Below are 23,418 nucleotides of genomic sequence, written 5' to 3'. Positions count from 1 at the left end.
CTTCAGACGCAATCGTTAGGCAAGGGTAATTTCAGTGTAGGAAAGGATTTGAAACAGTGTCTGTGCCACCAGTAAGTACAGATAGTAGTATAAATCCCCTCGTCCCCGCAGCCGGACAACTTTCTCATGGCTTCTGGAGGGAAATGCTGTAGGAATGCTCAACCGTTGTCGCTCATTCAGCCGACGGAAACGTTCAACCGGTTTCCCCCATTAAGCAGCGAGTCGGAGTCCGAGCCTTCTCTTGTCTCTACTCCTCCCGTTACGGGGTCTGAGACGCCGAAGCCTCCCACCATTAGCTCTGACAAATTGAAAACCCTAGTGATTGGCGACTCTATTACCTGCAGTATTAGACTTAAAAAGAATAATCCAGAGATTATACACTGTTTACCAGGGGGCAGGGCTACCGTTGTTAAGGCTAATCTGAAGATGGTGCTGGCTAAAGCTAAAACTGGCAAGTGTAGAGAGTATAGAGATATTGTTATCCACGTCAGCGCCAACAATGTTAGGATGAAACAGTCAGAGGTCACCAAGCGCAACATAGCTTCAGCGTGTAAATCAGCTAGAAAGATGTGTCGGCATCGAGTAATTGTCTCTGGCCCCCTCCCAGTTAGGGGGAGTGATGAGCTCTACAGCAGTCTCACAACTCAATCACTGGTTGAAAACTGTTTTCTGCAACCTCCCAAAAGATAGAATTTGTAGATAACTGGCCCTCTTTCTGGGACTCACCCACAAACAGGACCAAGCCTGACCTGCTGAGGAGTGACGGACTCCATCCTAGCTGGAGGGGTGCTCTCATCTTATCTACGAACATAGACAGGGCTCTAACTCCCCTAGCTCCACAATGAAATAGGGTGCAGGCCAGACAGCAGGCTGTTAGCCAGCCTGCCAGCTTAGTGGAGTCTACCACTAGCACAGTCAGTGTAGTCAGCCCAGCCTTCCCCATTGAGACTGGGTCTGTGTCTCGATCTAGGTTGGGCAAAACTAAACATGGCTGTGTTCGCCTTAGCAATCTCACTGGAAAAAAGACCTCCTCCATTCCTGTCATTATTGAAAGAGATTGTGATACCTCACATCTCAAAATAGGGCTACTTAGTGGCAGTTATAGGCAATGAACTAATCACTGATCATAATCTTGATGTGATTGAAACATGGCTTAAGCCTGATGAATTTACTGTGTTAAATGAGGCCTTGCCTCCTGATATCCCCTGCGCATCCCACAAAGGCATTTATGATAGCAAATTTCAATTTACAAAAAAAAAACGACTGCATTTTTGTCTTTTGAGCTTCTAGTCATGAAATCTATGCAGCCTACTCAATAACGTTTTATTGCTACTGTTTACAGGCCTCCTGGGCCATATCCTGCGTTCCTCACTGAGTTCCCTGAAATCCTATCGGACCTTGTAGTCATGGCAGATAATATTTTTGGTGACTTTAATATTCACATGGAAAAGTCCACAGACCCACTCCAAAAGGCTTTCGGAGCCATCGTCGACTCAATGGGTTTTGTCCAACATGTCTCTGGACCGACTCACTGCCACAGTCATACTCTGTACCTAGTTTTGTCCAGTAGAATAAAATTGTGGATCTTCATGTTTTTCCTCATAATCCTGGATTGTCGGACCACCATTTCATTACGTTTGCAATCGCAACAAAAAATTTGTTCCGACCCCAACCAAGGAACATCAAAAGCTGTGCTATTAAATTCTCGGACAACCCAAAGATTCCTAGATGCCCTTCCAGACTCCCTCCGCCTACCCAAGGACGTCAGAGTACAAAAATCAGTTAACCACCTAACTGAGGAACTCAATTTAACCTTGCGCAATACCCTAGATGTAGTCGCACCACTAAAAACAAAAAACATTTATCATATTGTTATTTTTAATTATTTTGCTCCTTTGCACCCCAGTATCTCTACTTGCACATTCATCTGCACATAAACTACAGTTAGTGCTAAACACTGCTGCTAGAATCTTGACTAGAACCAAAAAATGTGATCATATTACCCCAGTGCTAGCCTCTCTACACTGGCTTCCTGTTAAGGCTAGGGCTGATTTCAAGGTATACTGCTAAACTACAAAGCATTACATGGGCTTGCTCCTACCTATCTTTCCGATTTGGCGCAGGCCTCCTTATTGTCCCTAGAATTTTTCAGCAAACAGCTGGAGGCAGGGCTTTCTCCTATAGAGCTCCATTTTTATGGAAAGGTCTGCCTATCCATGCGAGAGACACAGACTCGGTCTTGATCTTTAAGTCTTTATTGAAGACTCATCTCTTCAGTAGGTCCTATGATTGAGTGTAGTCTGGCCCAGGAGTGTGAAGGTGAACGGAAAGGCACTGAGTAGCGAACAGCCCTTGCTGTCGCTGTCTGGCCTGCAGGGGCTGAGTCACTGGCTTACTGGTGCTCTTCCATGCTCTCCCTGGGAGGGGTGCTTCACTTGAGTGGGTTGAGTTACTGGCGTGATCTTCCTGTTCGGGTTGGCGCTCCCCCCCTTGGGTTCGTGCCGTGGGGGAGATCTTTGTGGGCTATACTCGGCCTTGCCTCGGGATAGTAAGTTGGTGGTTGAAGATATCCCTCCAGTGGTATAGGGGCTGTGCTTAAGCAAAATGGGTGGGGTTATATCCTGCCTATTTGGCCCTGTCCGGGGGTAATGTCGGACGGGGCCAGTGTCTCCCGATCCCTCCTGTCTCAGCCTCCAGTATTTATGCTGCAATAGTTTATGTGTCGGGGGACAAGGGTCAGTCTGTTATATCTGGAGTATTTCTCCTGTCTTATCCGGTGTCCTGTGTGAATGTAAGTATGCTCTCTCTAATTATCTCTCTCTTTTTCTCTTTCTTTCTTTCTCTCAGAGGACCTGAGCCATAGGACAATGCCTCAGGACTACCTGGCCTGATGACTCCTTGCTGTCCCCAGTCCACCTGGCCGTGCTGCTGCTCCAGTTTCAACTGTTCTGCCTGTGGCTATGGAACCCTGACCTGTTCACCGGACGTGCTACCTGTCCCAGACCTGCTGTCTTCAACTCTCTAGAGACAGCAAGAGCGGTAGAGGTACTCTGAATGATCGGCTATGAAAAGCCAACTGACATTTACTCCTGAGGTGCTGACCTATTACACCCTCTACAACCACTGTGATTAGTATTACTTGACCATGCTGGTCATCTATGAACATTTGAACATCTTGGCCGTGTTTTGTTATAATCTCTACCCGGCACAGCCAGAAGAGGACTGGCCACCCCACATAGCCCGATTCCTCTCTAGGTTTCTTCCTAGGTTCTGGCCTTTCTAGGGAGTTTTTCCTAGCCACCGTGCTTCTACACCTGCATTGCTTGCTGTTTGGGGTTTTAGGCTGGGTTTCTGTACAGCATTTTGTGACATCAGCTGATGTAAGAAGGGCTTTATAAATAAATTTGATTGATTGATTGTTAGGATGAAAAAGCGCATGCACTGCAGCCTCAATTAGCCTAGCTAGCTAATGTTAGCTATCTTAACTAGCTTCTCCCGGTTTGATGCAGTCAAGACAGGTACTACGTCATAATATTTGATGATAAATAACCTAGCTATGGCAGCTATTAGTCTACCACATAGTTGATGATAAATAACCTAGCTATGGCAGCTATTAGTCTACTACATAGTTGATGATAAATAACCTAGCTATGGCAGCTATTAGTCTACTACATAGTTGATGATAAATAACCTAGCTATGGCAGCTATTAGTCTACCACAGTGTGAGTTGGCTTGTTGCTTGGTTGCTGTCTCTCATCTCTTGTCTCTTCCTCCCTGCTCCCCGTGTCACTCTCTCACAGTACGGCCCCTCTCCCACATGCTAGAGCGACACCTCTCTCCCTCCTCTCGCGTTTTTTCAGCTCTGGTTAATAAAGTAGCTTAAAAAATGACTTTTCTGCTGCTTGCATCACTTGGATCGGACTGGATCTGGATCCGACGAGGTCTATACAGAACGGGTTAGTTGTCCTTGGGTCTGTTCGGAACAGTTCTTTGTATTAAAATAAAACATTTAAGCATATTGTGACCCTGTTTGGACCCGTGAAGACCTTTACTGTACCATAACATAACCAACCGCTGAAGACCACAAGTCAAACATTAATGACCACAACTTGAACATTAATGGCCACAACTTCAATATCAATGACCACAACCTTTCCGCTACTGAATTCAAAATAATAAATTAAATAAATTATAAAATATGTCATTGGCACACACCAGACACAGGCATGCCCAAACCTACGAATGTCAGTTTACTCACACACACACACAGAATATAATATTTCACTTACCCGAGCCGTGGGCATCTTGTTGGCCTCAACGTAGAAATGTGGGGTCCTGACTTCATACAACGCTCCATAGTCTAGCTCCTGAATAGAGAGAGATATACAGTAGGGATACGTAACAATATAATAGATCAGATCTGAAAATACACACATTCAAGCTGTGTGTGTGTTTTACCGTGGTGCCCATGCGGTCCAGTGTGTCTTCGTTGATGGGGTAGCGCAGCCTCATTTTGCGGTACAGGGGGTGTTTCTCATAGTAGCTGACCAAGTCAACCAGACTCTCGAACTCTGCTGAGCTACCCAACATGAACATACGGCCCTCCTGCTGGATACGACAATGTTTGATCTTACCCTCCGCCCTAGGGAGAGAGAAGGGGGAAAGGGAGGGGGAGAGAGAGAGAGGGGGAGAGTGGACAGGGAGAGGGAGAGAAAGGGGGAGGGGAGGGGAGAAGGAGGGGGAGAGAGGCCGGGCAATAGAGAGAGAGTGAGGAGATGGAGGGGAGAGGGGAGTTGACAGAGAGAAAGGGAGAGAGGGGAGTTGACAGAGAGAGAAGGGGGAAAGGGAGGGGGGAGTGGACAGGGAGAGGGAGAGAGAGATGGGGGTGGAAGGTCAGAGATGTGTAGTGTAAAATAAAAGATTTGGGCACTCAGATTCTCAAAAAGTTTTACAGCTACAACATTGAGAGCATCTTGACTGGCTGCATCACCGCTTGGTATGGCAACTGCTTGACATTCGACCGCAAAGCGCCACAAATGGAAGTGCGTCTGGCCCAGTACATCACTGGGACCGAGCTCCCTGCCATCCAGAACCTCTATACCAGGCAGTGTCAGAGGAAGTCCCAAACAATTGTCAAAGACTTCAGCCACCCAAGCCACAAACTTTTCTCTCTGCTACCACATGGCATGCTGTACCAGTGCACCAAGTCTGGATCCAACAGGACACTGAACAGCTTCTACCCCCAAGCCATGATGAGACTGCTAAAGAATACTGCTACAGTTTAAGTCAGAAGTTTACATACACTTAGGTTGGAGACATTAAAACTCACTTTTCAACCACTCCACAAATTTCTTGTTAACAAACTATAGTTTTGGAAAGTTGGTTAGGACATATACTTTGTGCATGACATAAGTACTTTTTCCAACAATTGTTTAAAGAACAGATTATTTCACTTATAATTCACTTTATCACAATTCCAGGGGGTCAGAAGTCTGCATACACTAAGTCGTGCCTTTAAACAGCTTGGAAAATTCCAGAAAATGATGTCATGGCTTTAGATGCTTCTGAAAGCCTAATTGACATCATTTGAGTCAATTGGAGGTGTACCTGTGGATGTATTTCAAGGCATACCTTCAAACTCAGTGCCTCTTTGCTTGACATCATGGGAAAATCAAAAGAAATCAGCCAAGACCTCATAAAAAAATTGTAGACCTCCACACGCAAGTATAAACACCATGGGACCTTGCAGCCGTCATAGCGCTCAGGAAGGAGACGTGTTCTGTCTCCTAGAGCTGAACGTACTTTGGTGCGAAAAGTGCAAATCAATTCCAGAACAACAGCAAAGGACCTTGTGAAGATGATGGAGGAAACAGGTACAAAAGTATCTATATCCACAGTAAAACAAGTCCTATATCCTCTCCCCTGTAACTATTCCCCAGGTCGTTGCTGTAAATGAAAATGTGTTCTCAGTCAACTTACCTGGTAAAATAACAGATAAATACATAAAAATAAAAAAAATAAAAAAATATTGACATAACCTGAAAGGCCACACAGCCAGGAAGAAGCCACTGCTCCAAAACTGCCATAAAAAGCCAGACTACGGTTTGCAACTGCACATGGGGACAAAGATCGTACTTTTTGGGGAAATGTCCACTGGTCTGATGAAACTAAATTAGAACTGTTTGGCCATAATGACCATCGTTATGTTTGGAGGGAAAAGGGGGAGGCTTGCAAGCCGAAGAACACCATCTCAACCGTGAAGCGCGGTGGTGGCAGCATCATGTTTGTGGGGGTGCTTTGCTGCAGGAGGGACTGGTGCACTTCACAAAATAGATGGAGGAAGGAACATTATGTGGATATATTGAAGCAACATCTCAAGACATCAGTCAGGAAGTTAAAGCTTGGTTGCAAATAGGTCTTTCAAATGGACAATGACCGCAAACATACTTCCAAAGTTGTGGCAAGATGGCCTAAGGACAACAAAGTCAAGGTATTGGAGTGGCCATCACAAAGCCCTGACCTCAATCGTACATACAATTTGTGGGCAGAACTGAAAAAGTGTGTGCGAGCAAGGAGGCCTACAATCCTGACTCAGTTACACCAACTCTGTCAGGAGGAATGGGCCAAAATTCACCCAACTTATTGTGGGAAGCTTGTGGAAGGCTACCTGAAATGTTTGACCCAAGTTAAACAATTTAAAGGCAATGCTACCAAATACTAATTGAGTGTATGTAAACTTCTAACCCACTGGGAATGTGATGAAAGAAATAAAAGCTGAAATAAATTAGCCTCTCTACTATTATTCTGACATTTCACATTCTTAAAATAAAGTAGTGACCTAAGTGACCTAAGACAGGGAATTTTTACTTTGATTAAATGTCAGGAATGGTGAAAAAAACTGAGTTTAAATGTATTTGCCTGAGGTATATGTAAACTTCTGACTTCAACTGTAAATGTCTAATCAAATGGCTACCCGGACTACCTGCATTCACACTCTTATGCACTGACTCTGTAAACACACTGGACTCTACCCACACACTCACACATACTTACACCCCAACACACACACACACACACACACACACACACACACACACACACACACACACACACACACACACACACACACACACACACACACACACACACACACACACACACACACACACTATACGCCCACACACAGATAACATGCACACACACTGGACTCTACCCACACACTCACACATTCTTACACCCCAACACACACATACACACAACATACGCCCACACACAGATAACATGCACACACATGCATACTGACGCCCTGCACACACACTTTCACAATCACCACATACGATGCTGCTATACACTACGTAAATGTAAAGTACATACAGCACCAGTCAAAAGTTTGGACACACCTACTGATTCAAGGGCTTTTTAAATGTTTTACTATTTTCTACATTGTAGAATAATAATGAAGACATCAAAACTATGAAATAACATATATGGAATCATGTAGTAACCAAAAAAAAGTGTTCAATAAATCAAAATATATTTTATATTTGAGATTCTTCAAAGTAGCCACCCTTTGCCATGATGACAGCTTTGCACACTCTTTGCATTCTCTCAACCAGCTTCATGAGGTAGTCACCTGGAATGCATTTCAATTAACAGCTGTTAAAAGTACATTTGTGTAAAAATAATGAATTTGTTAATTTCCTTCTTAATGCATTTGAGCCAATCAGTTGTGTTGTGATAAGGTAGGGGTGGTATACACAAGACAGCACTATTTGGTGAAAGACCAAGTCCATATTATGGTAAGAACAGCTCAAATAAGCAAAGAGAAACGACAGTCCATCATTACTTTAGGACATGAAGGTCAGTCAATCCAGAAAATTTCAAGAACTTCTACATTTTCTTCAAGTGCAGTCGCAAAAACCATCAAGCGCTATGATGAGACTTGCTCTCATGAGGACCGCCACAGGAAAGGAAGACCCTGAGTTACCTCTGCTGCAGAGGATACGTTCATTAGAGTTACCAGCCTCAGAAATTGCAGCCCAAATAAATGCTTCACAGAGTTGAAGTAACAGACATCAACTGTTCAGAGGAGACTGCGTGAATCAGGTCTTCATGGTCAAATTGCTACAAAGACACCACTACTAAATGACACCAATGATAAGAAGAGACTTGCTTGGCCCAAGAAACACAAGCAATGGACATGAGACCAGTGGAAATCTGTCCTTTGGTCTGATGAGTCCAAATTTGAGATTTTTGGTTCCAACCGCCGTATCTTTGTGAGACGCAGAGTAGGTGAACCGATTATCTCCGCATGTGTGGTTCCCACCGTGAAGCATGGAGGAGGAGATGTGGGGTGCTTGCTGGTGACACTGTCTATGATTTATTTAGAATTCAAGGCACTCTTAACCAGCATGGCTACCACAGCATTATGCGGCGATACGCCATCCCATCTGGTTTGCACTTAGTGGGACACCTCCAGGCTGTGTAACGGCTATTTGACCAATTGACCCATTGAGATGGTTTGGGATGAATTGGACCGCAGAGTGAAGGAAAAGGAGCCAACAGGTGCTCAACATATGTGGGACTGTTGGTTGAGAGAATACCAAGAGTGTGCAAATCTGTCATCAAGGCAAATGGTGGCTACTTTGAAATATAAAATATATTTAGATTTGTTGAACACTTTTTTGGTTACCACATGATTCCAGTAGGTGTGCCCAAACTTTTGACTGGTACTGTATCTACCTCAAATACCTCGTACCCCTGCAGATCAACTCGGTACTGGTACTGCCTATATATAGCCATGTTATTTTCTACTGCCTGTATATAGCCATGTTATTTTCTACTTCCTGTATATAGCCATGTTATTTTCTACTTCCTGTATATAACCATGTTATTTTCTACTTCCCATATTTAGCCATGTTATTTTTAATCTCTTTTTATATTCGTTATTCACTGCGTCTATTTTAGCATTGTTGGAAAAGGACCAAGCATGTCATTGTTGTCTACGAAGCAAATGTAATTTAATTTGAATATAATTGAAAAGTCTTTGTTTTTCTATGGGTGTGTTTGTTTATGTGTGTGTGTGTTACCTGAAGGAGATAGCGTAGGAGTTGATGTCGCTGCGTTTGCGGAGCAGGTAGGCCCCGTCTCTGGGTACCCTCATCAACATGTGTTCAGCCTGGACACGAGAAAGACTGGAGTGGAACCACCTAAACACAACATAACACAGAGTACTCACACGTCTGTGTGTATGAGGACGTATGTGTGTATGAAAGCGTGCATGTATGAGGACGCGTGTGTGTGTTTATGAGGACATGTGTGTGTCACAGGAGGGTGGTGGCACCTTAATTGGGGAGGACGGGCTCGTGGTAATGACTGGAGCGGAACAGGTGGAAAGATATCAACAACAACAAACACATGGTTTCTATATTGTTGATGTCATTCCATTCACTCCGTTCCAGCCATTACTATACGCTGTCCTCCCCTCAGCAGCCTCCACTGGTGTGTGTGTGTGTGAACATGGGGAACACAACATGTGTGTTACTAACACATTAACTTTCTCTCTCTCTCCCACACACACACACACACACACACATCCCAACCCCCCTCCCGTCTTACTCTCTGCTCTCGTGTGCGTTGGGCTGTGGTACAGGGCTGCCCAGCCTCATCTCAAACTCGTTGCAGCGTAGGGGCGTGTCTCTGTAGTGGCAGATGAGTCTATACAGGCTGTCAAACACCAAGTTGTCAGTCAGGTAGTAGCGGGTGGAGCCAGACTCCTGGCGGGAATGGATCCTACAGTGCTGCACACGCCCAGATCGCCTGGAGGGGAGGGGCCACAGGTGTCAATCAAGATGGAAGGGCCCACACATGACATCATATCCTGGGGACCTACAAGGTTCCAAATGGCACTCTACACCCTACTGTATTGGGTGTACTATCCTGAACAAAAATATAAACACAACATGTAAAGTGTTGGTCCCATGATTCATGAGCTGAAATAAAAGATCCCAGAAATGTTCCATACACATAAACAGCTTAATTCTCTCAAATTGTGTGCACACATTTGTTTACATCCATGTTAGTGAGAATATCTCCTTTGTCAAATTAATCCATCCACAGGTGTGACATATCAAGAAGCTGATTAAACAGCATGATCATTACACAGGTGCACCTTGTGCTGGGGACAATAAAAGGCCACTCTAAAATAGACTATTTTGTCACACAAAACAATGTTACAGACGTCTCAAGTTTTGAGCATAGAGAGGACCAGCACAGAGAGGACCAGCACAGAGAGGACCAGCATAGAGACATAGAGAGGACCGACATAGAGACATAGATTGGACCAGCATAGAGACATAGAGAGGACTAGCATAGAGACATAGAGAAGACCAGCATAGAGACATAGGTGACTGACCAAAAGGAGAGAGTGTAGTCTCCTACGAAGGTCTCACTCTCTCGGACCAGGAAGGTCCCATCCTTGCCCCCGCCCTCACAGTACTCCTGCAGCAGTTTCTCAGCAACCTGTCTCCCATCCCGCCCCCCTCCCAGCTTCCCATGGAACCAGCGCTCTGCACAGTGCTGCTCATTGTTGTTACACTCCTAGATGGGGGGAAGAGGGAGGGGGACAGAGGGGGGTAGGGGTGGGAGGAAAGAGGGGGGAGGGGGAGAGAGAGGGGAGGGGAGAGAGAGATTAGAAATGCAAATTACAAAACATTCCGTTCCACTTAATTCGACATCCTGCTATTTACCTAGTAAGTACTGTAGTTAGACATTAAGTGGTAAAATAGTAATTACCTAACAATTACATTTAGGTTTCTTTCCTCACATTGAAGGTCATTGAGTGTGTTGAATTCATTTAAGTAGGTCACAGAAAGTATGTTGTTACCAAATATGACCAAACAGGACAGTTAAATAAGGTGTGAGCAAGAATTGTTTGTTCCACTCACATTTGTAACCATCCCTCTCACCTCTTTCCCCCTCCCCCCCTCCTCTTCCTCCTCCTCCTCCTCTTCCTCGGCAGTCTGGTAGTGAGAAGTCTCCTCCGAGTAGTAGATCTTATTACTGCTCAGAACAAAGTAGTGGGGAGTCCATGTCTGAAACACACACACACACACACACACACACACACACACACACACACACACACACACACACACACACACACACACACACGTGTAACCAACATAGAAATGATGACACACACACATATCTACTGTATGCCCACACGTCACATACACATATGTTCCCACACACACACTCACGTGGTCTATGGGGTCTTCCAGGTAGAGAATGCCATTCCTGAGGGAGTTACTGATGTCAGCCTCAGAGTAGCTGGCTGACGTCACCTCTTCATACAGAGAGCCCTCCACCAGTTTCTTGTGCTGAAACACACACACAGTTTAGTTAAGGTTGACTAGTGGTTGACTTTGGGTCAGTATTGTGTCTGAAATGGCATACTATTCCCTTTTGTAGTCTTATGACCAGAGGCCCTACAGCCATTTAAGACAGCCTTGTCAGACACAGCCTACAGACTTGGCATGGTCATGTTATGGTCAGTGTGTTTGACCGTTCGGTTGTTCAGTCACCTTGATGAGTATCTTCCTGCGTAGCTGGTAGGGCGAGGGCAGCTCATCTGCATTCAGGTCCACTGGTTTGGTCAGCAGCAGATCTCCAAACACCTTCTTAAAGTGAGTAGCCATGTTCCTTTGTTGGACCACACTACAGTGGTCCTCTATGGACAGAATCACTGGGTACCTACAGATACAGATACACACAGATACAAACACACGTGTAAGACACACATGTTAAAGAGAGACAGTGAGTGAGTGAGTGAGTGAGTGAGTGAGTGAGTGAGTGAGTGAGTGAGTGAGTGAGTGAGTGAGTGAGTGAGTGAGTGAGTGAGTGAGTGAGTGAGTGAGTGAGTGAGTGAGTGAGTGAGTGAGTGAGTGAGTGAGTGAGTGAGTGAGTGAGTGAGTGAGTGAGTGAGGTGAGTGAGTGAGTGAGTGAGTGAGTGAGTGAGTGAGTGAGTGAGTGAGTGAGTGAGTGAGTGAGTGAGTGAGTACTCACTCTGAAGTGACAAAGGCATGCTCTTTGATGGTGTGCAGCACGTCCAGGAATTTGATCTTGGAGGTGAGAGTGTGGCCATGGTAGATGATTGGCAGGTCATCAGGCCCATCCCAGCAATCAACTGAAACAATGTTTTCACACAGTGCAAGGTCAAAGGTCAAGGTTAGATTTGATCAAAAAATGCCTTGAATGTTCCTGCATGCTTTATTCTTGTGTGGTGTTGCTTTGGCAATACAACTTTTTTCATCATGCCAATAAAGCATTTAGAATAGAATTTAATTGAGAAAGAGAGATAGAGGGAGTTGAAGAGGAATTGAATTGAGAAAGAGAGATAGAGGGAGTTGAAGAGGAATTGAATTGAGAAAGAGAGATAGAGGGAGTTGAAGAGGAATTGAATTGAGAAAGAGAGATAGAGGAGGTTGAAGAGGAATTGAATTGAGAAAGAGAGATAGAGGGAGTCAAAGAGGAATTGAATTGAGAAAGAGAGATAGAGGGAGTCGAAGAGGAATTGAATTGAGAAAGAGAGATAGAGGGAGTCGAAGAGGAATTGAATTGAGAAAGAGAGATAGAGGGAGTCGAAGAGGAATTGAATTGAGAAAGAGAGATAGAGGGAGTCGAAGAGGAATTGAATTGAGAAAGAGAGATAGAGGGAGTTGAAGAGGAATTGAATTGAGAAAGAGAGACAGAGGGAGTTGAAGAGGAATTGAATTGAGAAAGAGAGATAGAGGGAGTTGAAGAGGAATTGAATTGAGAAAGAGAAAGAGAGAGAGGGAGTCGAAGAGGAATTGAATTGAGAAAGAGAGAGAGGGAGTTGAAGAGGAATTGAATTGAGAAAGAGAGATAGAGGGAGTTGAAGAGGAATTGAATTGAGAAAGAGAGACAGAGGGAGTTGAAGAAGATGAAGGTTCTTACGTTCTATGCAGCGACAGCCCATCCTCAGGCAACGAGCGTAGGCCTCTAGAGATGACTCACTGGAGAACTGATCACCTGTCAGATACCTGAGAGAGAAGGGGGAGAAAGGGAGAGGGAGAGAAGAGGAAGATAGGAGGAGGAAAGGAAGTGAAAAGAGAGAGTGTTATATGGAGGGTTGAATGAGCAGTATGTAATTTGGTAATTTGAGAGAGATACAGAGAGGTAGAGGTATAGAGGTATAGAGGTGTGACCCTACGTGTTGTGTGATGAGGAAATCCAGTACTGAGACAGGGGTCTCTTCATGTCGTCAGAGACAACAACAGCAGGTCGAGGGTCACACAATGAGTTCTCCTTGGAGTACAGGAACGTCAGGAACTGAACAGAGAACAAAACATTAGAGGATGAGCAGACCAGGGAGAGAGAGAGTGGTGTGTAGCTGTGCATGTGTTTGTATGCATGCGTCTTACCTCATCTAGTTGTAGCATAGGGTCGGTCTGTGCTCCACCCCTCAGGTAGCCCGTTAGGAACTCTCTGACGCGGCTCAGGTCCGACGCCCATGACTCCTGCATGTGTCACATGGTCATGACATCATCAACATGCGACCAGGAAACATGTCTCAGTCATAGAGTTGGATAGAGGGCTAATTTGCCACAAAGCTTGTTTTAGCATTTGCAGTACCATTGAGGACTCACAATTTTGAAGTAGTCAACTGGGTGGGACTTTCTATGGGTTAAGGAAAGATCACAGATATGCATCCAGGTCATCAGGAGAGATCACCAATGAATTATACTCCTGAGCAAATGTTCCATAACTACAGGTGACAGTTAGATCACCAACCTTAGCCTTATCCTATCCCACCTCAAAACCTTCACTTCACTTGTCAGTGAATCAACAACTTCCTGTCCAACAGGACACAATACGTGAAGCAGGGAAAACCTCTCTTGGACTCTCTGTCCCTTCTTCTATGCTCACTCTAATCCAACGAATGCACCGCCGACAACCCGTCGGTCAAACAACTCAAGTTCGCAGATGACACCACCCTGGTCGGCCTTATCGCCAACGGTGACGAGTCTATGTACCGGAGAGAGGTTGACAGGATGGTGGCCTGGTGCAGTCACAAAAAATCTACGGCTTGAAATCAACGGCTCAGCTGTAAGTACGGCTGAGTCATTCAAATTCCTGGGGACCATCACCTCCCACAACCTCAAGTGGGAGGACAACAGCACAGTGGTCACCAAGAAGGCACAACAGAGGGTGCACTTCTTGCGTCAGCTGAATAAATTCAAACTCTCACTCTACACAGCCATCATCGAGTCCATCCTCACCTCCTCGATCACTGTTTAGTTCGGAATGCCTCTGCCTGGTCCAAGGGCAAACTGCTACGGATTGTGGAAATGCTGCGAGGCTCATCGACTGCCACCTGCCCTCCATCGTAAACCTTCACGACTCCAGGACAAGGAAGCATTCAGGAAAGATCATCACCGACCACTTTCACAACGATCGTCACCTCTTCCAAAGACTCCCCTCTGGCGAACGGTACAGATCAATCACAACCAAAACCTTCTGCAACCTGAACAGCTTCTTCCCCCATGCTGTGACCCTTACCAACCGGCCACCTGGATCTTCTGATTCATGGACTATGCACTCTTCAATACGCACACTGTCTATGAACCCTACAATACGCACACTGTCTATGCACCCTGCAATACTCACACTGTCTCTGAACCCTACAATACGCACGCTGTCAATGAACCTTGCAATACTCACACTGACTATGCACTCTGTAATACGCACACTGTCTATGCACCCTGCAATAATCACACTGTTTGTGCACCCTGCAATACTCACACTGTCTATGCACCCTGCAATAATCACACTGTCTATGCACCCTGCAATACTCACACTGTCTATGCACCCTGCAATACTCACGCTGCCTATGCACCCTGCAATACTCACGCTGCCAATGCACCCTGCAATACTCATGCTGTCTATGCACCCTGCAATACTCACACTGTCTATGCACCCTGCAATACTCACACTGTCTATGCACCCTGCAATACTCATGCTGCCTATGCACCCTGCAATACTCATGCTGTCTATGCACCCTGCAATACTCACGCTGCCTATGCACCCTGCAATACTCACGCTGCCTATGCACCCTGCAATACTCATGCTGTCTATGCACCCTGCAATACTCACACTGTCTATGCACCCTGCAATACTCATGCTGTCTATGCACCCTGCAATACTCACGCTGCCTATGCACCCTGCAATACTCATGCTGTCTATGCACCCTGCAATACTCACACTGTCTATGCACCCTGCAATACTCACGCTGCCTATGCACCCTGCAATACTCACGCTGCCTATGCACCCTGCAATACTCACGCTGCCTATGCACCCTGCAATAATCACACGGTCTATGAACCCTATAATATGCACACTGTCAATGAACCTTGCAATAATCACACTGTCTATGCACCCTGCAATACTCACACTGACTATGCTGTCTGTTGTCTGTAGTTTTATTCATACATCTCTACCTGCATAAGTTATAATGTAGCTGACTCTATATGGTTTGTAATGTCGTCTGTAGTTTTATTCATACATCTCTACCTGCATAAGTTATAATGTAGCTGACTCTATATGGTTTGTAATGTCATCTGTAGTTTTATTCATACATCTCTACCTCCATAAGTTATAATGTAGCTGACTGTATATGGTTTGTAAATTAGTCTGTAGTTTTTAGCCTCAGTGTTCATAGTGTAAATTCTGCGTCTATGTATTTTGTCTGTATACTCTGTTAATTGTCTCTCTGTATATTCTGTTAATTGTCTGTCTGTGTACTCTGTTAATTGTCTGTCTGTGTACTCTGTTAATTGTCTGTCTGTGTACTCTGTTAATTGTCTGTCTGTGTACTCTGTTAATTGTCTGTCTGTGTACTCTGTTAATTGTCTGTCTGTATACTCTGTTTATTGTCTGTCTGTGTACTCTGTTAATTGCCTGTCTGTATACTCTGTTAATTGTCTGTCTGTATACTCTGTTTATTGTCTGTCTGTGTACTCTGTTAATTTTCTGTCTGTGTTCTCTGTTAATTGCCTGTCTGTATACTCTGTTAATTGTCTGTCTGTATACTCTGTTTATTGTCTGTCTGTGTACTCTGTTAATTGCCTGTCTGTATACTCTGTTAATTGTCTGTCTGTATACTCTGTTTATTGTCTGTCTGTGTACTCTGTTAATTGCCTGTCTGTATACTCTGTTAATTGTCTGTCTGTATACTCTGTTTATTGTCTGTCTGTGTACTCTGTTAATTTTCTGTCTGTGTACTCTGTTAATTGCCTGTCTGTATACTCTGTTAATTGTCTGTCTGTATACTCTGTTTATTGTCTGTCTGTGTACTCTGTTAATTGCCTGTCTGTATACTCTGTTAATTGTCTGTCTGTATACTCTGTTTATTGTCTGTCTGTGTACTCTGTTAATTTTCTGTCTGTGTACTCTGTTAATTGCCTGTCTGTATACTCTGTTAATTGTCTGTCTGTATACTCTGTTTATTGTCTGTCTGTGTACTCTGTTAATTGTCTGTCTGTATACTCTGTTAATTGTCTGTCTGTGTACTCTGTTAATTTTCTGTCTGTGTACTCTGTTAATTGCCTGTCTGTATACTCTGTTAATTGTCTGTCTGTATACTCTGTTTATTGTCTGTCTGTGTACTCTGTTAATTTTCTGTCTGTGTACTCTGTTAATTGCCTGTCTGTATACTCTGTTAATTGTCTGTCTGTATACTCTGTTTATTGTCTGTCTGTGTACTCTGTTAATTGCCTGTCTGTATACTCTGTTAATTGTCTGTCTGTATACTCTGTTTATTGTCTGTCTGTGTACTCTGTTAATTTTCTGTCTGTATTCTCTGTTAATTGTCTGTCTTTTTTTCTTCTTCAAGGTTTCCAAGATGGCGTAGCAGTCAGACGTCCTTTGTCCTCGTCTTGTGTCCCGTGTATATATGTTTTGTATCTTTTTGTATTTTTCTTCGCAAATCTTTTTATATATGTTTTCTAAAAACTAAACTTCAAAACACTCTCCTGCAACCCGCCTCACCAAATGTGGTGCGGATCTATTTTTTCCCCAAAAATATTATTCACCTCATATCCAAAATCCACAACAGAAGCTAGCCAGAAGTTAGCCAGCTCACTAGCTAACGTTAGTATTCAGGTAACCACGGCTAGCAGTCATCAGCTATCCTTTAGCTAGGAAAGCTATCACCAGTTTTGTACAACACGACTCAGACCAGAGCATATCCCCGGATTTCTACCGCAAGCTCTGGACATTTACACCTGGATCTTGCAGCTAACTAGCTGCTATCCGAGTGACTATTGGCTAACGTCGATTCCGGAGCAAACACCAATTATCCCGAAGCTAGCCAACTGAAGAGTTCCATCAGCCACTCCTAGGCTACAAACACCTATCCGGACCCATTTTACTGCCGATGCAGAGCCCCACCGGGCCTTCACGACTGGAATACTGACATTATCTGCCCAAGGGAGTTATTAAACTGGCCCCTCCATCGCGACGTAACCTGAACGCCCATCTGCTAACTGCGGCCCGCTAATCGTTAGCTGTCTTGAGCATATCGGCTGCTATCTGAACAGGTCTATCGAACAATCTTCTTGGGCCACTATAACTATAACTATTTTGACAATTGGATTTGTCCCCTCTACCACACGGAACCCACTAATCTACCGACCGAAACGCACGGGGTGGCTAAAAACAGACCTCCATCTTCTGCTAGCTTGCAACCCACGGCTCGGCTAGCTGTCTGAATCGCCGTGACCCCAACCAACCTCACTACTCACTGGACCCTTTATGATCACTCGACTAAGCATGCCTCTCCATAATGTCAATATGCCTTGTCCATTGCTGTTCTGGTTAGTGTTTATTGGCTTATTTCACTGTAGAGCCTCTAGCCCTGCTCATTATACCTTATCCAACCTTTCAGTTCCACCACCCACACATGCGATGACATCACCTGGTTTCAATTATGCTTCTAGAGACAATATCTCTTTCATCATCAATCAATGCCTAGGTTTACCTCCACTGTATTCACATCCTACCATACCTTTGTCTGTACACTATGCCTTGAATCTATTTTCTCGCCCCCAGAAACCTGCTCCTTTTACTCTCTGTTCCGGGCGTCCTAGACGTCCAATTCTCATGGCATTTTGCCCTACCCTTATCCTACTCCTCCTCTGTTCCTCTGGCAATGTAGAGGTGAATCCAGGTCCTGCAGTGCCTAGCTCCACTCCTATTCCCCAGGCGCTCTCTTTTGCTGACTTCTGTAACCGTATTAGCCTTGGTTTCATGCATGTTAACATCCGAAGCCTCCTCCCTAAGTTTGTTTTAATCACTGCGTTAGCACACTCTGCCAACCCGGATGTCTTAGCCCTGTCTGAATCCTGGCTTAGGAAGACCACCAATAACTCTGAAATCTCCATCCTAACTACAACATTTTTAGACAAGATAGAATGGCAAAAGGGGGTGGTGTTGCAATCTACTGCAGAGATAGCCTGCAGAGTTCTGTCCTACTATCCAGGTCTGTACTCAAACAATTTGAACTTCTACTTTTAAAAATCCACCTCTCTAAAAACCAGTCTCTCACCGTTGCCGCCTGCTATAGACCACCCTCTGCCCCCAGCTGTTATCTGGATACCATATGTGAACTGATTGCCCCCCATCTATCTTCAGAGCTCGTGCTGCTAGGTGACCTAAACTGTGACATGTTTAACACCCCGGCCATCCTACAATCTAAGCTTGATGCCCTCAATCTCACACAAATTATCAATGAACCTACCAGGCACAACCCCAAAGCCGTAAACACGGGCACCCGCATAGATATCATCCTAACCAACTTGCCCTCTAAATACAACTCTGCTGTTTTCAACTAAGATCTCAGCGATCACTACCTCATTGCCTGCATCTGTAATATGTCAGCGGTCAAACGACCTCCACTCATCACTATCAAATGCTCCCTGAAACACTTCAGCGAGCAGGCCTTTCATATCGACCTGGCCCGGGTATCCTGGAAGGATATCAACCTCATCCCGTCAGTAGAGGATGCCTAGTTATTTAAAAAAAAAGCCTTCATCACCATCTTAAATAAGCATGCCCCATTCAAGAAATTTAGAACCAAGAACAGATATAGCACTTGGTTCTCTCCAGACCTGACTGCCCTTAACCAACACAAAAACATCCTGTGGCGTTCTGCATTAGCATCGAAAAGCCCCTGTGAAATGCAACTTTTTAGGGAAGCTAGAAACCAATATACACAGGCAGTTAGAAAAGCCAAGGCTAGCTTGTTCAAGCAGAAATTTGCTTCCTGCAACACAAACTAAAAAAAGTTCTGGAACATTGTAAAGTCCATGGAGAATAAGAGCACCTCCTCCCAGCTGCCCACTGCACTGAGGATAGGAAACTCTATCACCACCGATAAATCCACTATAATTGAGAATTTCAATAAGCATTTTTTCACGGCTGGCCATGCTGTCCACCTGGCCAACCCTACCCTGGTGAACAGCACAGCACCCCCCACAGCAACTCGCCCAAGCCTTCCCCATTTCTCCTTCTCCCAAATCCAGTCAGCTGATGTTCTGAAAGAGCTGCAAAATCTGGACACCCACAAATCAACCGGGCTAGACAATCTGGACCCTTTCTTTCTAAAAATGATCTACCGAAATTGTTGTAACCCTATTACTAGCCTGTTCAACCTCTCTTTCGTGTCGTCTGAGATTCCCAAAGATTGCAAAGCAGCTGCGGTCATCCCACTCTTCAAAGGGGGACCCACTCTTGACCCAAACTGCTACAGAGCTATATCAATCCTACCCTGCCTTTCTAAGGTCTTCGAAAGTTAACAAACAGATCACCGACCATTTAGAATCCCACCGTACCTTCTCCGCTATGCAATCTGGATTCAGAGCTAGTCACGGGTGCACCTCAGCCACGCTCAAGGTTCTAAATTATATCTTAACCACCATAGATAAGAAACAATACTGTGCAGCCATATTCATTGACCTGGCCAAGGCTTTTGACTCTGTCAATCACCACATTCTCATCGGCAGACTCAACAGCCTTGGTTACTCAAATGATTGCCTCGCCTGGTTCAGCAACTACTTATCTGACAGAGTTCAGTGTGTCAAATCTGAGGGCCTGTTGTCTGGGCCTCTGGCAGTCTCTATGGGGGTGCCACAGGGTTCAATTCTTGGGCTGACTCTCTTCTCTGAATATATCAATGATTTCGCTCTTGCTGCTGGTGAGTCTCTGATCCACCTCTATACAGACAAGACCATTATGTATACTTCTGGATTTGGGAAGACACTGTGTTAACTAACCTCTAGACGAGCTTCAATGCCATACAACTCTCCTTCCATGGCCTCCAACTGCAAGTAAAATTAAATGCATGCTCTTCGAACGATCGCTGCCCGCACTTGCCCTCCCGTCCAGAGTAGTGCTCTGTTAATTGTCTGTATGTCTATTCTGTTAATTGTCTGTATGTATACTCTGTCAATTGTCTATCTGTGTATTCTGTTAATTGTCTGTCTGTGTACACCAATAAAGGAGATTCTGATTCAAGAAGAATACAAAATAAATGTGAGGTGGGTAAATGGATAGACATCAAAGAAAAGGAGGAGATTCTGATACCTGTTCAGACAACACACTCCTGGTGGCAGTATGTATGTACCCTTTCAGTTTGTTTACAAACTGTCAATAAACTCATAGAAGTAGTAGAAGAAGAAATTGAGAACATTAAAATGGAGATAGTTCTCAATGGCACTGTCCATGCTCTCACATAAACCATTAGTGCAAAGATGCAGAGATTAGCTCTCTAGTACATCTCTAGAGAGCTCATACAGTTACAGACAGCAGCATCTGTTTCACTGAGCAGGAGACTCTCACAGCAGCACTGTGTAATACGTTAACCGTGAAGCACATGAAAATGTGCCAGTACCTTCTGATCCAGCTGTAGAAACTTCTGGAAGTCGTAAAAAGAGATCTGACACAGCTCTGGTCTGTCCACATTCCTACACACACACACACACACACACACACGCACGCACACACACACACGCACGCACACACGCACACACACACACACACAGAATTTTTTTTAAAGGGCAGTACAATATCTATAGGTTACCTCGAATTAGTAGGTTGAGAATAGAGGAGAATAAAAAAGAAGGTAGGAAGATAGATAGACATCAAAGAAATGGAGGAGATTTGGGAAGACACATATGGACAATAGGAGGTGGAGGAAAAGAGAAGAGGAGGAGGTGGGACTCACCGGAGGGGGAAAGAGAGCTCCAGCTGCTCAATGATCTGAGGGAACAACGGGAGAGCCTGGTGAGAAAGGGGTACACAGGGCATGGAGTGCGTGTGTGTATTTGTGTGTGTGCATGAGCATTTGTGTGTGTGTGTACGTATATTTTCTATTACTCACACTCCTCTGTGCGTCGAACATCAATGTTCTGTAGAGCTGAGCAAAGTGAGGGAAGGAGAGATCACACCTGGCTTCCACTTCCTGTCCAGACAGGAAGTACACAAGTTATTACATGTACAAATCATCTCATTTAAAACTGTGGCAGCCTGTACATGCCTGGGGATATCTATCATCTATTACCTGTAGCTTGTCTTTGAGGAAGCGCATGTTGGGGACTCTGTAGTTGATATGAGGTAACAGGGCCTTCACATCCTTTACTGTGATACTGGACAGGACAATATGATAAAGAAACAAGAGATTTAACAGAGACATTAGAACATTACTGACTGGACAATAAAATGTTACATTTATTCATATCAGTTTGAATTGTCACTCTTCCATCAGGTCCAGTGACTCACACAGTACCTATCTGAACCAGCAGGGGAGGTACGTTGACCAAAGGAAGGATTACAGTATTATAGTTCTGTTAAGTTGTATTTCAGTCTGTTTTAGTTATGTTTCTAGCCATAGCAAGTGTAGAGTTTAGTTATGTTTCCAGCCAGGGCTAGAGTAGCGTTTAGTTATGTTTCCAGCCAGAGCTAGAGTGGAGGTTTATCATGTTTCCAGGTGGAGCTAGAGTAGAGGTTAGCCAGAATAGAGTTTAGTTATGTTTCCAGCCATAGCTAGAGTGGAGTTTAGTTATGGTTCCAGCCAGAGCTCGAGTAGAGTTTAGTTATGTTTCAATGCAGCGCTAGAGAAGAGTTTAGTAATGTTTCCAGCCAGAGCTAGATTAGAGTTAAGTTATGTTTCCAGCCAGAGCTAGAGTGGAGATTAGTTCTGTTTCCAGCCAGAGCTAGAGTGGAGTTAAGTTATGTTTCCAGCCAGAGCTAGAGTGGAGATTAGTTATGTTTCCAGCCAGAGCAAGAGTGGAGTTTAGTTATGTTTTATTTATGGAGTATCACTGTTAATTTAGAGACATAGCTAGAGTGAAGTTTAGTTATGAAATAACACAGTTCTGTTTAGTTCGTTTAGAACCAGAGCTAGAGTAGTTTAGTTATGGAGTATCACAGTTCTGTTTAGTTCGTTTAGAACCAGAGCTAGAGTAGTTTAGTTATGGAGTATCACAGTTCTGTTTAGTTCGTTTAGAACCAGAGCTAGAGTAGTTTAGTTATGGAGTATCACAGTTCTGTTTAGTTCGTTTAGAACCAGAGCTAGAGTAGTTTAGTTATGGAGTATCACAGTTCTGTTTAGTTCGTTTAGAACCAGAGCTATAGTAGTTTAGTTGTGGAGTATCACAGTTCTGTTTAGTTCGTTTAGAACCAGAGCTATAGTAGTTTAGTTATGGAGTATCACAGTTCTGTTTAGTTCGTTTAGAACCAGAGCTAGAGTAGTTTAGTTATGGAGTATCACAGTTCTGTTTAGTTCGTTTAGAACCAGAGCTATAGTAGTTTAGTTATGGAGTATCACAGTTCTGTTTAGTTCGTTTAGAACCAGAGCTAGAGTAGTTTAGTTATGGAGTATCACAGTTCTGTTTAGTTCGTTTAGAACCAGAGCTATAGTAGTTTAGTTATGGAGTATCACAGTTCTGTTTAGTTCGTTTAGAACCAGAGCTAGAGTAGTTTAGTTATGGAGTATCACAGTTCTGTTTAGTTCGTTTAGAACCAGAGCTAGAGTAGTTTAGTTATGGAGTATCACAGTTCTGTTTAGTTCGTTTAGAACCAGAGCTAGAGTAGTTTAGTTATGGAGTATCACAGTTCTGTTTAGTTCGTTTAGAACCAGAGCTATAGTAGTTTAGTTGTGGAGTATCACAGTTCTGTTTAGTTCGTTTAGAACCAGAGCTATAGTAGTTTAGTTATGGAGTATCACAGTTCTGTTTAGTTCGTTTAGAACCAGAGCTAGAGTAGTTTAGTTATGGAGTATCACAGTTCTGTTTAGTTCGTTTAGAACCAGAGCTATGGGCGAGTGGCAGCCGGAAAGCC

The 23,418-nt window shown here is 44.2% G+C and overlaps 1 protein-coding gene across 1 annotated transcript in view; it reads right to left on the bottom strand.

Moving 5' to 3' along the window:
• LOC112251330 (1-phosphatidylinositol 4,5-bisphosphate phosphodiesterase gamma-1-like) overlaps nt 1–23,418 on the bottom strand; it is a 77,315-nt gene that overhangs the window by 28,974 nt on the left and 24,923 nt on the right. The window contains exons 6-21 of the mRNA XM_042322333.1: nt 21,641–21,725; nt 21,461–21,541; nt 21,305–21,339; nt 20,972–21,044; nt 13,446–13,541; nt 13,235–13,353; nt 12,979–13,064; nt 12,067–12,187; nt 11,586–11,754; nt 11,262–11,381; nt 10,968–11,093; nt 10,415–10,599; nt 9,619–9,819; nt 9,090–9,209; nt 4,459–4,642; nt 4,290–4,367 (exon numbers count right to left, since the gene is read on the bottom strand). Coding sequence (XP_042178267.1) covers nt 4,290–4,367; nt 4,459–4,642; nt 9,090–9,209; nt 9,619–9,819; nt 10,415–10,599; nt 10,968–11,093; nt 11,262–11,381; nt 11,586–11,754; nt 12,067–12,187; nt 12,979–13,064; nt 13,235–13,353; nt 13,446–13,541; nt 20,972–21,044; nt 21,305–21,339; nt 21,461–21,541; nt 21,641–21,725 — 1,879 coding nt within the window. The remainder of the gene's footprint in view (nt 1–4,289; nt 4,368–4,458; nt 4,643–9,089; nt 9,210–9,618; nt 9,820–10,414; nt 10,600–10,967; nt 11,094–11,261; nt 11,382–11,585; nt 11,755–12,066; nt 12,188–12,978; nt 13,065–13,234; nt 13,354–13,445; nt 13,542–20,971; nt 21,045–21,304; nt 21,340–21,460; nt 21,542–21,640; nt 21,726–23,418) is intronic.

The sequence above is a fragment of the Oncorhynchus tshawytscha genome, linkage group LG05, assembly GCF_018296145.1.
Source record: "Oncorhynchus tshawytscha isolate Ot180627B linkage group LG05, Otsh_v2.0, whole genome shotgun sequence".
Taxonomy (NCBI): Eukaryota; Metazoa; Chordata; class Actinopteri; order Salmoniformes; family Salmonidae; genus Oncorhynchus; species Oncorhynchus tshawytscha.
The sequence above is the reverse complement of the archived record's forward strand: the minus strand, read 5'-3'. Positions and strand labels throughout refer to the sequence as shown.